Below are 15,081 nucleotides of genomic sequence, written 5' to 3' on the forward strand. Positions count from 1 at the left end.
ACAAATTTCATGAAGTGATGTAGCTAACAAGGCGAGCTGCCTTATACATGAAGGCCAGTGCAAATATTGCACTAATTCATATTACAGCTGTGGATTATGGTGGGATTTATTCATGCCCAGAAAGACTTGGTTAAGGCCAGGCATGAGAAAATATGATCATCCACATCAACTGTACCACAGACTGTTGCAACACAACTCAAAATCCATACATACACGGAAGCAAATTTCATCTAGTCAAAAGTCAGATACCAGCGTATATTTACAGAGGTTTGTATTCTACCCATTTCTGGAATCAATAATTTGGTGAAACATTAACAGACAAAGTAAGCAAAGTATGAGGACATGGGCCAAATCTAGTGGCTACTTCAGTACTACTACAAATTTTGACAAGTGTGCATTAGTGAATGACAGAAAAAAAAATCAAAGTTTACAGCAAAAACAGGGCTATTAAATCACAAAAACACTTTGGGTAGTGACCAGTTAAGTGAATTTTAAAATTGCAGCAGTTTACTTTTTTTTTTAATTTATAAAACTGCAGCAAAGCCAAATCTGCTTGCTTGAGAAGTTTATGGGCACAGTATACTCAACATCTGTGGCAACAGTATTTACCCGAACTTTTATGGGGCAACTGAACTGTGCAATTCTTCAGTCTGCATCTGGTTGCAGTTAGGGGTTAACTCAATGATGTAGAAGGAAAGGTCAAATCAAACACCCCCCCCCCCCCCAACACACACCATTGTTTCTGACTGCTGGAATATGAAGGGAAAATGTTGACCCTTGTCTGCCTTGAACCCCAGACATCCCACTTTAACTCAGCTGTCAGTGTGTAGGTTTGCGTGTGTGCTTACACATACATGTTTGCTCGTATGTACTGCTTGATCTGACAATCCCTATGACAGGGATTTCCTAGCTTTAAGGAAAAAAGCTCTTAAGGGGGAATTAGATGCCAAACTTCCCAAAGACACTGTCAGTTCAAAGGCAGTGACACTAGATGGAATGCAGGAAGCCCTGGGTTCAATTCCCAGATAAAGGTCAAAAATGTCCCTTCATATTCCAATAGTTAGTAGAACTACAGAAAGTTTAGACATTTACTGCATTTTTTTTTTGCATATGCATTATGGGATTTAAGCCATCAGAAAGGGGGCCTATCTGCAATGCTCTGTGCTTAAATGTCTTACAGTAATGCTGCTGCGGAGATCATTTGTCAGTTTCAATACATGCCTGAAGCCCAAAACACCACAAAATAAAGAATACCACTCAAACAAAACCATACCTCACTGTCGCGCACAATTCCACTGTATTCAGCCTCTGGTGGAAGGGTAACGTACAGCTCCGCTTCATAAGCTCCGCCTTCCCCATCATTCTTTGCATCAAATAGGAGTGCGATGGCATTGTCATCTCCATGGTACACTTTATCATGTCTGTAAAGAATACAATCATGGATAAGAAGACAGGTCAAGAAATGCCACAGACTAGACTCCACTTCTAAAAATACATCTCTCCAGTTCAGCAAATGAAACTTTCTCAAAAGATTAACTAAATAACATACGCACTTATCCATGTTCGTGTGCACTGTGCTGTACAGGTTACATAAAAGGTGCTCGTTTACTAGGATAGTCCAACTGAGCAGACGCTTCAGACAAAAGTGTAAATGTTAATGTACAAGAAAGAACATATTCATAGCTGAAATAAGCAGAGTATATATATATATATATATATATATACACACATATATATATATATATATATATATATATATATATACACACACACACACATATACATATACACACACAACTGAAATCTACATCAAATTTGGATCAAAAGACAATGCACCAAGTTTAAAACTGTAAACACTAAAGTACACAATGCATAAAACAGAGGTAAGTTGACAAAGGTTTTAATGGCCACAGTCAGAGCAACGGTACTTAGGAAACCATACTCTGCAGTTATGAAGTGCTATTTCTGTCATATAGAGGTTTTCAGGTTACTAATGGTTACTAACTCCAGGAAAGACAGACTTTATAGTATGCCTTCTGACTATGGGAATAACAGAAGGGGATTATGCAGTTTTTACTGTTACAAAACTGCCTTTAAAACATTGCCAGATAACTAGGCTGAAGAACTAGTGTTAAGGCTGGTGAATTCATGCTGCAGTAGTTACTCCACATTTTTGATAACTATTGTGAAAGAGGAGTTGCTATCCAGTGATGGATAAGGGGCATTTGACGCTAGAAGCAGATTGTGCAGCATAAGGGATGGCTTGGTACAGACTACTAAAGCTGGATCTTCAGTGGAAGATACGTGTTAGGTGATATTATCCTAGGATGTAAGCGCAGCACAATGGCACAGTGAAATGTGCTGCCACCTCACAGCAAGAGGTTCCCCAGTTCAATTCTCAGCTGATGCGCCTTGGGTGTGGATCTGCATAAAGTAGAGTTTTGTACCTACCATAAATGTAGATGTTCGAGGATCTCCATTGCTGCAGTCCTTACATATGGGTAGTCCGCTGTCCACAATCGGCCCGAATACCAAAGGGCTAGAACCGGCGTCGGTCATCGGCGCCCGAGACTGACGTCAGTACGTGCCAGTACAAATGCGCATGACCGACGCCATATCCTCAGTCTTTCTTGCCTCAGACGTCAGAATGCAAAAAACACCACCCAAAACCCAACCTAAAAGAAAAGGGGAAGGAGGAGGAAAATTGGACTGCAGCAATGGAGATCCTCGAACATCTACATTTATGGTAGGTACAAAACTGTACTATGTTCTTAGTCTCCCATTGCTGCAGTCCTTACATATGGGTAGAATCCCAGAGCAACGGAAAAAAGGGAGGCTGGCCAACTAAATAGCATTAGGAGCTGCTAACATGCCCTGTAAGATTGCAGTGGCAAACCCAGCCCTAGACCTAGAATAGAGAGGTAAATGATAATTTTTTGTAAAGGTATGTACAGAACTCCAAGTAGCTGCCTCTAGAATGTCTTTAGTAGCTACCCCTCTTAAAAAAGCAGTAGAGGTGGCCGTAGCCCTAGTAGAATGAGGCCTGATCCCAACTGGAACATCCTTTCCATGATGAGAGTAACAAAAAGTAATACAATGGCCAATCCACTTGGAAATAGTTTGTTTCGAGACAGCTTTCCCATGTGAAGTCAAAGCAAAAGAAACAAATAATTGTTGAGATCTTCTGAACTCTTTGGTTCTGCTCAAATAATACCGTAACTGCCTATGTACATCCAAAGAATGCAAAACTTTTTCCCCTTTATTTTGGGGGTTAGCATAAAAAGTAGGCAAATGTATAGATTGGTTCAATGCCACATTAGAAATCACTTTAGGCATAAAAGTAGGATTAGTACGTAAGGAAACTCTGTCCTTGTGAAAAATCAGTAAAGGTTCCACTGCCATGAGGGCGTGTAATTCAGATACCCTTCTAGCAGAAGTAACAGCCAACAAAAAGGCAGTCTTCCAAGACAACTTCAATTCAGCTGTAGCTGCAGGTTCAAAAGGAGGCAGAGTCAGCTTTTCCAAAACAAAATTAAGATCCCAGGCAGGAGTAGGAGCTCTTCGTGGGGGTCTTATATTCTTTGCCCCTCTAAGAAACTGTTTAATCAATGGATGTGAAAACAAAGGAGGGTCACAATCATAGTGAGCAGAAATAGCTGCAGCATGCACTTTTACAGAAGAGAAGGACAAACCCTTGTCCAATAAAACAGTCAAATATTGCAATATACAACTCAAATTAGGCAATTTGACATCAAAGCCTTTAGCTGAACCCCAAAGAAAAAATCTCTTCCATTTATCAACATAAACCTTTCGAGTACTAGGTCGCCTGGCTTCCAAAATAACATCCAAAACTTGTTGAGGGAGCTGAAGGCCCTCCATCTTTAAAACAGAATGCGCCAGGCTGTCAGGTGTAGGGATTGCACCCTGACATTGAGAAAATGATTGTTTTCCTGAGACAATAAGTGAGGAATCTGTGGTAATGGCCAAGGTGTCCCATGAATTAAGCTCCTCAACAGAGGGTACCAATGCTGACGAGGCCAATCCGGTGCTATAAGGATCATGCAAGGTTTGTCCCTCCTGACTTTAAAGAGTACCTTTGGAAGACGAGGCAAAGGAGGAAAAGCATACACGTGAAGGTTGCTCCAACTGAAGGATAGTGCATCTATTTTCCAGGCTTTTGGATGAAACAGCCTTGTGCAAAACAGAGGCAGTTGGAAATTCAGAGGAGAAGCGAACAGATCTATGTCTAGAGTTCCCCAAGCCTTGGTCAACTGAAGAAATACCTGAGGGTCCAACTTCCATTCGTGAGGATCCACCATCTGTCTGCTCAGAACATCTGCTAATGAATTTTGTGCTCCTGGCAGAAACTGTGCTCGAAGAGTGATGTGCAGATTTAAAGCAGTTTCCCATAACAGCATTGCTTGTCTGCAAAGAGGGTAAGAATGAGTTCCCCCCTGCTTGTTGATGTACCACATGACAGTTGTGTTGTCTGTTCGAATCAACACCAGTCCTTGTTGAAGTAGGTCCTTGAATGCTTCCAAAGCAAATTGAACTGCCAGCATCTCTTTCATGTTGATATGCAAGTGAAGTAGCTCTGGGGGCCAAAGGTCTTGAATCCATTTTCCTTTGAAATGAGCTCCCCAGGCTGACTCCGAGGCGTCTGTCGTTAATATCTGACTTGCCTCTGGTTGGGTCACAGAGAGTCCCTTGTTTAGGTGACATTCCTGAGCCTACCACACAAATTCTTTCGGAATGCAAGGTAGAATCCGAATGACAGTGTCCAAATCGTGGCTGTGTTGAGTCCAAACGCTTTTGAGATACCATTGTAGCTTCCTCATATGCAGTTTGGCATTGGGAAGTACTAGAATGCAAGATGCCATGAACCCCAAGGCTTGAAGGACTGTCCTTGCAGTCAGCCTGGACATTACTGATAGCTGTTGGAAGTATAGGTGAAGATTTCTTTGTTTGTCCGGGGTAAGAAATGCCATCTGAGCAGCTGTATTCAGTCTTACACCCAGAAAACACATCTCTTGTGAGGGTAATAGACTGGACTTTATTTCGTTCACAGAATACCCTAGGCATCTTAAAACTGTCATTACATACTGCAGATGTTGAAGAAGTTCGTGCTTGCCTTGAGCCAGAATCAAACAGTCGTCCAGATAAGGATAAATCTGAATTCCTTTTAGTCTGAGAAAATCTATTACTGGAGCCAGGACTTTTGTGAATACCCTGGGCGCAGTAGACAAGCCAAAGGGCAATGCAGAGAACTGATAATGCAAATTCCCAATCCGAAATCTCAGGAATTTCCTGCAACTGGACCTGATAGGAATGTGAAGATAGGCCTCTTTGAGATCCAGAGTCACCATCCAATGATCCCTGCCCAGCATAGGTAACAGCTGTTGCAGTGTTAACATCTTGAATTTTGGAATTTCCAGAAAGGTGTTTAGAATGGACAAATCCAGAATTGGTCTCCAAGTATTTCCTTTCTTTGGCACTAAGAAAAGACGGGAATAAAACCCTGTGCCTCTTTCCACAGAAGGAACTTCCTGTATTGCTCCCAACTGAAGCAGAGAAGAAATTTGTGCCTGTGCTTCCAGTCTTTGCTGATGAGGCACATCCGGCATACCTTTGAAAGGAGGGAATGTGTGAAAATAAAATTTGTAGCCTCGGTTTATTATGTCCAATACCCATTTGTCTTGGGTAACCAAATGCCAATTCCTTTTGAAAAGTCCCAGTTTTCCTCCTAGAGGAGCTGCCAGCAAAGCAGAGTCCGGCAGCTGAAGACACAGGTCATTGGGTCTGTTTCTGAAAGGACTGACCCCTGCCCTCCCCAGTAGAAGGGGTAGAAGAACTCAAAGTCCTAGAAGTAACAGGGCCCTGAGAGGAAGCCCTACCTCTACCTGCACTCGACCTGCCCTAGAATGAAAATCCGAAGAGGGAAAGACCATCCCTTAGCAGGCCAATTCCTACTGAACTTAGGGGGCTGAACCTGTAAAAAGTCCTTAACTGTCTGCATAGACTTAGCTTTTTCCTCCATTTTTTTCAAAACTGATTCTACTGGAGGGCCAAAAAGAACATCAGATTGCAGAGGAGCATCCATAATTCGAGCCTTAACATGCTCTGACAAGGTCTGATCTTTAAGCCAGGCATGCCTGCGAACAACTGAACTAGTAGCAGCCACCCTGGAAGAAGCTTGTAAAGCATCAAAACCACACTGCAAAGAATGCTTACCAACCTGGTCTGAAGCATGCACTAAATCCTGAAGCTCCTTACATTCAATACCTTCAGCTAAAGCATCTACTTTACATTTCAATTGTCCCAGTAAATAATTTTGATACCTGAGCATATGAAAATGACAATTTAAAGCTCTCATAGCCAAAGTAGAAGAGGTATACAGTTTTTTACCCCACCTATCCAGGGCCCTAGCATCCTTGCCCAGAGGAACTGGATTTTTGACCACAGAAGCCCTAACACCTTTGGGGCCTTGAGAAACAGTTTCTGGATCAGCCCTAGGACTCTTATATAAGTAATTGTGAGCTTCCGGAACCCTGTAGTATCTATCAGGTTTAACCGGGGCAGGGGGCAGAGAATCTGGGTTAAGGGCAGCCTCAGAAAATACATCCTGAACAACATCCAGTACACAGGGGGAATAGCCAAGGGCCTATGCTGAGGCAAAAACAAGAATTCTCTTAGCCTTTTACGAGAATCAGAATAATCCTGGCCTTCCCATTTGAAATGTTCCCTCATGGAATGCAAAGTATCAGAGAAAGAAAAATCTTCTGGAGGGGACGCAGAGGGAGTGGTGTCCTCAGCCTCCGAATCAGAATAGGGAGGGAAATCCTGAAGTTCTTCCACAGAGGAATCTGACTCATTGGAAGACTGAACCAAACCCTCCAACTCTGTCTCTACCCTGGGCCTTTTTTCTGGGGGGGGGGGCATAGAACCCCTAATTAAAGTAATCAAATCTTCAGCCATCTTTAACATGTGCTTCCTAGGAGCTGGACCCTGGGGACTAGCACCAGCAGGGGCAGACTTAGACTTAGAATGGCTTTTGCTGTGAGAAGGAGGAGGCCTAACTACCCTATGAGGGGAGGGAACCACCGACACCTGAGAAGCACCCTCAGCCTGGCCTAACACAGGAGAAGCCACTTCCTGTAGTAACAAAGGCTCCCCTTGAGACTCAGGTAAACTGTCAGAAGGAACCGCTGAAGCAGTCGGTGGTTCTACAGAACCAGCGTCCGGAGCGGACGACTCATCCTGTTTGGACCGCAAAGACCTCTCTTTGCGCTTCTTAGAAGAACCGGGCATCGGAGAATCCGACGGCATGTTGTAATTACAACGTTTACCAAACACGAGCCTAGCACAGTCCAACCGACGTTTAATAGTACGCTTGTTAAAAGTAGCACAAAAGCGACACCCAACAACGTCGTGCTCAGGCCCTAAACAAGGAATACAGAGTGAATGGTAATCCCTATGAGGAATCTGTTTCCCACAAGAAATACAGTTATTAACTTTTTCTGACATCCGTCAATACTGAGGCAAGAAAAAGACAAAAGTGTCCCCAATGGGGTACTTAGCCCAACTTGGTCTCCGGTCTGAAACTCGAAAACCGACAATTCCAGAACGCCGAACGGCACTTGCAAATGCTGCTTCTGCTTAGGACCATGCGGCAAGAAAGACTGAGGATATGGCGTCGGTCATGCGCATTTGTACTGGCAACGTACTGACGTCAGTCTCGGGCGCCGATGACCGACGCCGGTTCTAGCCCTTTGGTATTCGGGCCGATTGTGGACAGCGGACTACCCATATGTAAGGACTGCAGCAATGGGAGACGAAGAACATCTTCACTGTGCTCACGTAGATTTTCTCCAGGTGCTCCAGCTTTTTCCCACATTCCAAAGGCATATAGTAGGTGGAATGTATGCTAAGTTGGCCATACATGTGAGTGTAATGTATGGAAGAACCCCAGCAAGGCTAGCTACCCAGTGGTATGAACCTTTGCTCTAGAATCATGATGGTCACGTTGAAGTGACAATCCAACACCATGTGCAAAAAATGGAGAAAAGGGGTTGTGGATGGATGAATTTGTTAACATGATGGATATTTATATTGAAGATATTTAGCCACTTCTGTAGCTCTTGTCAGTTACTTCTTGAGCTTCCATTCTACTGACATTTGTATTATGGAATTTTGGCTCAAACAACCACCACCACCACATTCACCACTTTTTCCACGATAAAAGTCTGATGTGCACCCTGGAACCAGAACTGGTGGGTTATGCTCCTGCACAAAAATGCACTCCGCATTTGTTGCCCAAGCTAACCCCTTGACCGCAAATGAGCCCAACTGGATCCTCAAACACTCCTCCTTCCACAACCTAATACACCACCCATTTGCAAATACCACCCCCTGCCTCTAGTAAGCTTCAACACTTGGCTCAATAATATTGCTAATATCACACAAATCAAATGGTCTTCAGTGACTTCAATCTAAACTCTGTCCTTTTAACCAAGACATTTAACTCCTTGCTTACTTGAAAGTACTAGACTTCATAACATCCTCCCACCTTGCCAATAGCTCCATCACCACCCACCTGTAGTTACCGCTGTCCAATAACCTTCAACATCCAAACTTGAAAATGAAATACCCACCTAGGATGATGCCTTTCAGACCAAAGTTTCCCCTACAAATATGCAGACTACAAACCAATTCTCAGTAATAAATGTGTCCTACCATACTCTCCCTATCCAACCAACATCACTGCTCTCCTACTTGCTCACCTTTGCGTTACACTTCAGACAACTCCATTCCTCATCATCACTAGACTATTTTAACCTAGCAAAGACTAACAGCACATCAGAGAGCTGAGAGAAGTTATTTAGCTTCAAGATGAAGCTTAAGAGTTGGAAAAATGAACCCTCAGCTGCCAAAATGAGATCACTGCACCACTCTATGGAATGTCACCAAAAAGACAATGCATAGACAAACCCAAACCTCTCTCCTACATTCCAGAAGTACTTAAAGGACATTCTTAACATGGACAAAATGAACTCAACTGAGGCCATCATTATTGACTTCACACTAGCCTTTCACATGGTTATTAACCTTCTTCAGGAACTGGTTCCTGGACTGATGCCACTCAGTGGTTCAAAAATCATCCTAACAGATCATTTACAGTTAAGATCAGCTCAGCTCCCATCAGACACCGCATTCATTCTTTCTAGGACATCGGAGTCATCTATATCTGCCTCTAATATTCCCAACTTACATTAACAAACTACTTCCTCGACCCACCCCAACTACAACTTCTTATATGTAGGGGACATGGCCATTTACAAATCTAATACAGAACGTTTCATCATACAAACCCACCTACAAGTAGGGGTTCAGGACCTAAACAGATGGACCACCTCTGAAAAGTTTGTTCTGAATCTTAAAAAGTCTCTGTTTGGTACTAAAAAGACCAACCAAGACACCTAGGTCTCAATACTTTTTACATGGACCATAACTCTATTGAAATAACATCCTTTGAATACCTAGGCATCTAGATTTACCACTCATCTATCGAGAACACATCCATAAATTAAGATCCAAAATCAACTTTCCTCCTATTCTGGGCCAATAAAATATCTCCGCTCTTTTCACCAATTACCAAGACTGCCACAAACAAAGGTATACTGCTTGCCCAACTGGAATACGGCTTACCCTCGATTGCTATCACAAACACAACATTACAGACCTTTTAAAATAATTATGCAGATTAATCATCAATCTACCCCATGAATATCACTCCCTCAACTATTCCCCATAACTATTCAAGCCTGAGCAAACCATCTTGGGTCCCTACTCTTCAAACTGCTCCACTACGACACCCAATCTCATTTTGTAATAAAACTCATAGCAGCCATGTCAAGATGCAACCTGTGAAGCCAGGCCAACAGGTGGTACCATTTCCCCCCTCCCCCACCAAGCTGCATAGCAGTGACCACAGCTTCTATGCCCTTGCTCAGAAATTGTGGCAGGACCCCCCCCCCCCCAATCTCACTGACAATATAAATTACTCTAGGTTCAAGCCTCAATGTAAACAGTTTATAATTCAACAACATGAATGCAAATGCCAGCATGTAGGACATATATCACATAACCATCAAAATTTCATTTTGAAATTCCTCAAATATATTTCACCACCTCAGTCCCCCCATAACAACTTTAAATATTCTACCTTGTATGAATATGTACATATTATGCTCATTGACCTTCTCTTGCTGGTTATGCTATTGTTATCTTACGACTGCTAGTTGATACATTATGTAACTTACAATTTTGTACATATAGTGTCTATTTGTATAATCAATGTTTTACAGCCTTTAACCATTTCTGATGGTCGTACAACATTTTTATTGTTACTGTAGAATGTAACCCAGGCTGAACCTGCAGAGAGTCCGGCTTAGTTTACTGGGATAAAGCACTGACCAAAGAGTGTTTAGGTCAATGAGTAGTGATATGGAGAGGATGCAAGAATGCAGGTTCCTCCAGGTTTGACCTCAACTCCAGGTAAGTAGTACATTTTGGAGAAGGAATGTGACTCGTTCACTGCTTAATCAGAATTATCATGTGGGAGAGTGTTTTTTGACTGATTAATTTTAAATTGACAATTTATACATTTTGGAAAGTGTTGCTATTTAAAATGGAATGTGTTCTATTATACATTTGTGTGTGTTTTTATGGGTTGTGCGTTGCCATCGGTTTTGTATGTCAATTTTTTTTTGCATGCGCATTCTGACAATACAAGCATTCATTTAAACAATTGCTCAGTTTGAAATATTTTCTTTTATTACTGCATCTCCCTTAATTTACATTTCGCCCAGAGCCAAGTCACACCACAGAGGTTTGTCTCATCAATGATCTAAACTAACTACAGATAAAAGCTACTTAAGGAACAGGGTATGCTAGAAGGGTAGCTTATGGGACAGCCTGTGGACCATAACTAACCTATAATCCAGTAATGGTGTGTGTGTGTCTGTCTGTGCCTGTGTCTATGTGCCTGTGTGTCCCTCTGCAACAAACACATGGCATCCATTAGTCTTGTTCGGGGGGGGGGGGGATTCTTCAAGCTGCTTCCAAACCATTTACTCTACTCGTGAACACCTTTCTGGTATTTAGATGTTTTCAGCACACAACCATTGTCCACTCTTTAAGGCATCATATGTAAAATATTCCTTTGCACTTTCACCACACAACCTCTGATGAAAGTATTTATTTGTTAGAATGCACTTGGTAACTAACTTGCAATCTAAAAAGAATAATTTTCTTCTATGGAAAATAGAGATCTGATTATGTTCAGAATTATAAACATCACAATTCCAAACTGACTACTTAAGTCCTACCCCATATATAAACTGAAACTTTTTTTGTAAGAGTTCATAAAATCTTTTTGTCATCCAGCCAGTCCCCTAACAGACAGAAACCACAGTACAATGAAAAGTTAATGACCAGAACATGCGGTCAGACATGGTTCAAAACATCGGACAGCAAAATCAGTTCAGAGCCTTTAAAAATGCTACTAAATGTAGTTAGAAATGAGACATAAAAGAAGACGACCCTGTGGTGCACTTCTAGCCACAGGAATGGCCAAGCAGTGACTTCAGTCCTCTACAGTTCTGTTCTTAGATATTACACCATTGAACAGCTACAGCTAAAATCATGCTCTGCAGCCATTTTAGAAAGATCTATGGTGTAGACAGAAGCTCTATAACTGGATTCTAATAGCAGTTCAGACACTGGAAAAGGAGAACTTAAAAATGCCAATACCTGCTTACCTCTTCCTAGGGAGCATGTCTGGATGTCCATCTCGGATGATGTCCAAGACCATCTAGTCCACTAAAAGGCACCACAGATGATGAAGCATGTCTTCCCATGAGGGGGAAGTATGATGAAGATTACACCACTAATGGAGAATGGCAGGTCTTCCCTTCTATATGTTCAGTATAGCAGACTGCCAGGGCAAGCAAGAAAAAAGCTTGATAACTGCCAGAAAAGACCACTTGCCCAAACAGCGAGTGGTCTTACCCTGTATAAGGAATAAATATATGCTAAGCACTTGCACTGTGCAGGAACAAGTCACCAAATGGGACTGATGGTTGGTGGGCAACAGCAGAAAGAGATGGTGGTGAGCAATAAAGATCAAGATCTGTAATCTTAACAAGCAAAGGTAACTTCATGGAATTAAACATCGTAGAAATATACTAAAGAAAACAAGTCAAGAAAAAATCTTTTTTATATGGCAAATAGACTTGGACCACTAGGATTACTTTCAGCTGTAGTAACATCATGCTTCCATGCAGAACACTGTTAAAAGCCGCGAAGTGCATATAACGTTAGAGACACTCACCCTGCAAACAGGCTAGGTGTAAAGACAACCACCCAAAAAAGTGTACTGAAGTGACTATAGTAATGAACCATTTTGTTTATTGGGAGTGGGGCGACTGACTATAGGAAGCTAGGTGCCCACTTATCTACTGCTTATGCATGTCTCAGTGAGAATTTTCTGCCTACATGCTGCACCCCCTCAGAAACAAAGTTCCATCATCTATTTGCATAACATCTTATCCTCCACCTCAAACCAGATAAGTAGGTTCTCCTAAATGTGTCACCCTGCATACAGAGGTCTCTTCAAAGTTTCCTAACACAGTGCCAGTCATCTGGCAAAAAAGTGGCTACTATATCACCCCTTCAGGTGCCACATTACAGTTTCACATAAAAGTATCAAATTCTGCATGTCTTGTTGGACAGTGCATTCATTCTACCTGCCAGAGAGTTTCATCTTTACTAGTCAAACTTATGGGTCTGTAATTTCTTTGGTCAGTTAATGGACCTTGTGTGTGTGTGAAGGGTGTTACAATCCTTGTCAAGCTCTTACACACCTTCATTCCCCTCCCCAGTTAAGCAGGATACCAGTGTTGTATTTTCATGCAGAATACAACACACTCTCTTGTAACTTAAAAGACATGAAGCTTGATGGCACATCACATGCTAAAAGTTGCATTTCACTATCCTCAGTCATTGATCCTAATAGACAATGCCTGCCTGTTTGTTAGTCATATAAAAATGCCTCCCAATTTCTCCCTCAAACCACAGACAAACCTTTTCTTTAAGGCTGCTACTATGAGTACTAGGCTTTTGTCCTTCATAAGATCAATAGTGCCACACAGTTTCACAATATGAATTCTTCAGAAAATGCATTCTGATGCAAAATCTATTAACTTATATGAAAGAGCAACATTTTTCCCTGACTGTGGGATTTTGTCCCCCCTGAGCAAAGAACTGGGAAGGAAGACACTAAGTTGTCTTTTCTCTAGTGACGATAACATTTCTTCTTTTTCAACTTTTGATAAACCTTAAAGGTTAATTTTCACCTAGAACTGTTATATTTTACTTGCGTGACTGGGCAGCAAAGAATTTGTGTCACTTCCTCACAGTACCCGATAGCTTCTTGGCTCGACTTCCTTCCATGTGAAGTCAGTATACCACATAATCATGCAAGTTGTGCCAAGTTCCCAAATTTCCTCCCACAGCCCAGAAATATGGCCTGGATTCCAACATAGATGTGATGGCACCATTTGACTTCCTTGGTCAGGGCTGGAATCAGAACACGATTACTGGGTTTCTAGTGTTGGTCTCAAAGATTCTTCAAGTACCAGTGGGAAGTTTCTCGTGTGTAATCATATGCAAAGGTCACTAGAATGGAACTGGATATCTAACTCTGAACCCAGATGGTGGACTCTGCATGAACTTAAAAGTAAAGGGAGATAGACATTTAAATATGAGTGAATATGAAAAGTTAAAAGACCTACTAAAACTGAGAGAACAGCCTTCATCTTAAAAAAATATACGATCTTCAGAATATGTACATACTGAGGAACCAAAATGCATGTTTTATTTGATCCCAGAAGTTCATAAAAACTAGCCACCCCACCCCAGCTAGTCCAGAGTCAAAGTGGTTCTTTTCACAAAGGATTTGTAGTTTTTTTTTTTTTTTTTAATTGTTTCAAGAAAGGACTTGCACATGAAAGACGCTCATTTTTACTTATGTTTACACAGTTGTTTACTGGGAAAGTCCAACTGGACAAAACCCATTTTCAGTGGAGGCCCGGACAGAAAATCTCCAACATGGTGACAATACATAAAAACAGACATAGTGAGATTTTTTTTATACAATGGATAAAAGACAGAACAGGAATATTGTAATATTGTAATTTGCAGTACTTGTATAATAGTAACTGGACGGACTTGGAGGAGTTTTATATGGCGTTGCAATGATACAGTTCAAAATTTAGTGAAAGACTAGTTCAATGGTACTTATGGTTACATATAGCTTACATCTGGCAGAAGAAAGTTAAAATATTAGTTAAGCAAGTTAAAATTATTAGTAATATTTTCACACACATTTTATCAAATATGGAGAAAATGCAACATAGGTTCATAGATCTCTACTAGGCATGCAGTTCTAGAAGTCCATGAAGGAGCCTAGCCCAAATTCCCAATTGCTCAAAAGCACTGTCTGGTTAAGTAACTTATTCAAGGTCACGCAGTAAGCAAATGAAGATGAAAAGGTGGTGGAAAGATTCAAACCCAGTACCACTGGCACGGGCTCATTAAGAAGTCAGAACTTTAATCTTCTGCACCAACTGTGAAATGTTTTACCAAAGTAGTACAGGTTTTAGTACTGAGATCACTGCTACAGGAACTATCATCATAAATGATAATTTGCAGCAGGCAGAAGTAAATCCAACTGGCCAGACTTCCACAGGTTCTCCACATCAGAGATGTCAGACTGATGCCAAGTAGAAAGAGTCACAGCAGCTTGCATCACCTCCAGTTTTTTTTTTTTTTTTGCCACAAGCACACCAGTGGATGATGTGCTTAAACCATAGGTTCCATACATGATTAGTAGGCTAATGGTACAACAGCCTTTATAAGTCTAGCCAATAATACCCAGGACATGACAGTATTATCTTAATTCCCCAGATAATGGCTGGAGCAGTACCAGGGCTGTAGGCCTTTGGGTGTTGATTCCAGACA

General features: G+C 41.6%; 1 protein-coding gene across 1 annotated transcript in view; it reads right to left on the reverse strand.

Annotated features, from left to right (window-relative positions):
* ITGA5 (integrin subunit alpha 5) overlaps positions 1 to 15,081 on the reverse strand; it is an 805,866-nt gene that overhangs the window by 236,602 nt on the left and 554,183 nt on the right. The window contains exon 20 of the mRNA XM_044083969.1: positions 1,274 to 1,421. Within this exon, the coding sequence (XP_043939904.1) occupies positions 1,274 to 1,421 (148 nt within the window). The remainder of the gene's footprint in view (positions 1 to 1,273; positions 1,422 to 15,081) is intronic.

The sequence above is a fragment of the Protopterus annectens genome, chromosome 9.part0, assembly GCF_019279795.1.
Source record: "Protopterus annectens isolate FY-2018-M chromosome 9.part0, PAN1.0, whole genome shotgun sequence".
Lineage (NCBI taxonomy): Eukaryota > Metazoa > Chordata > Ceratodontiformes > Protopteridae > Protopterus > Protopterus annectens.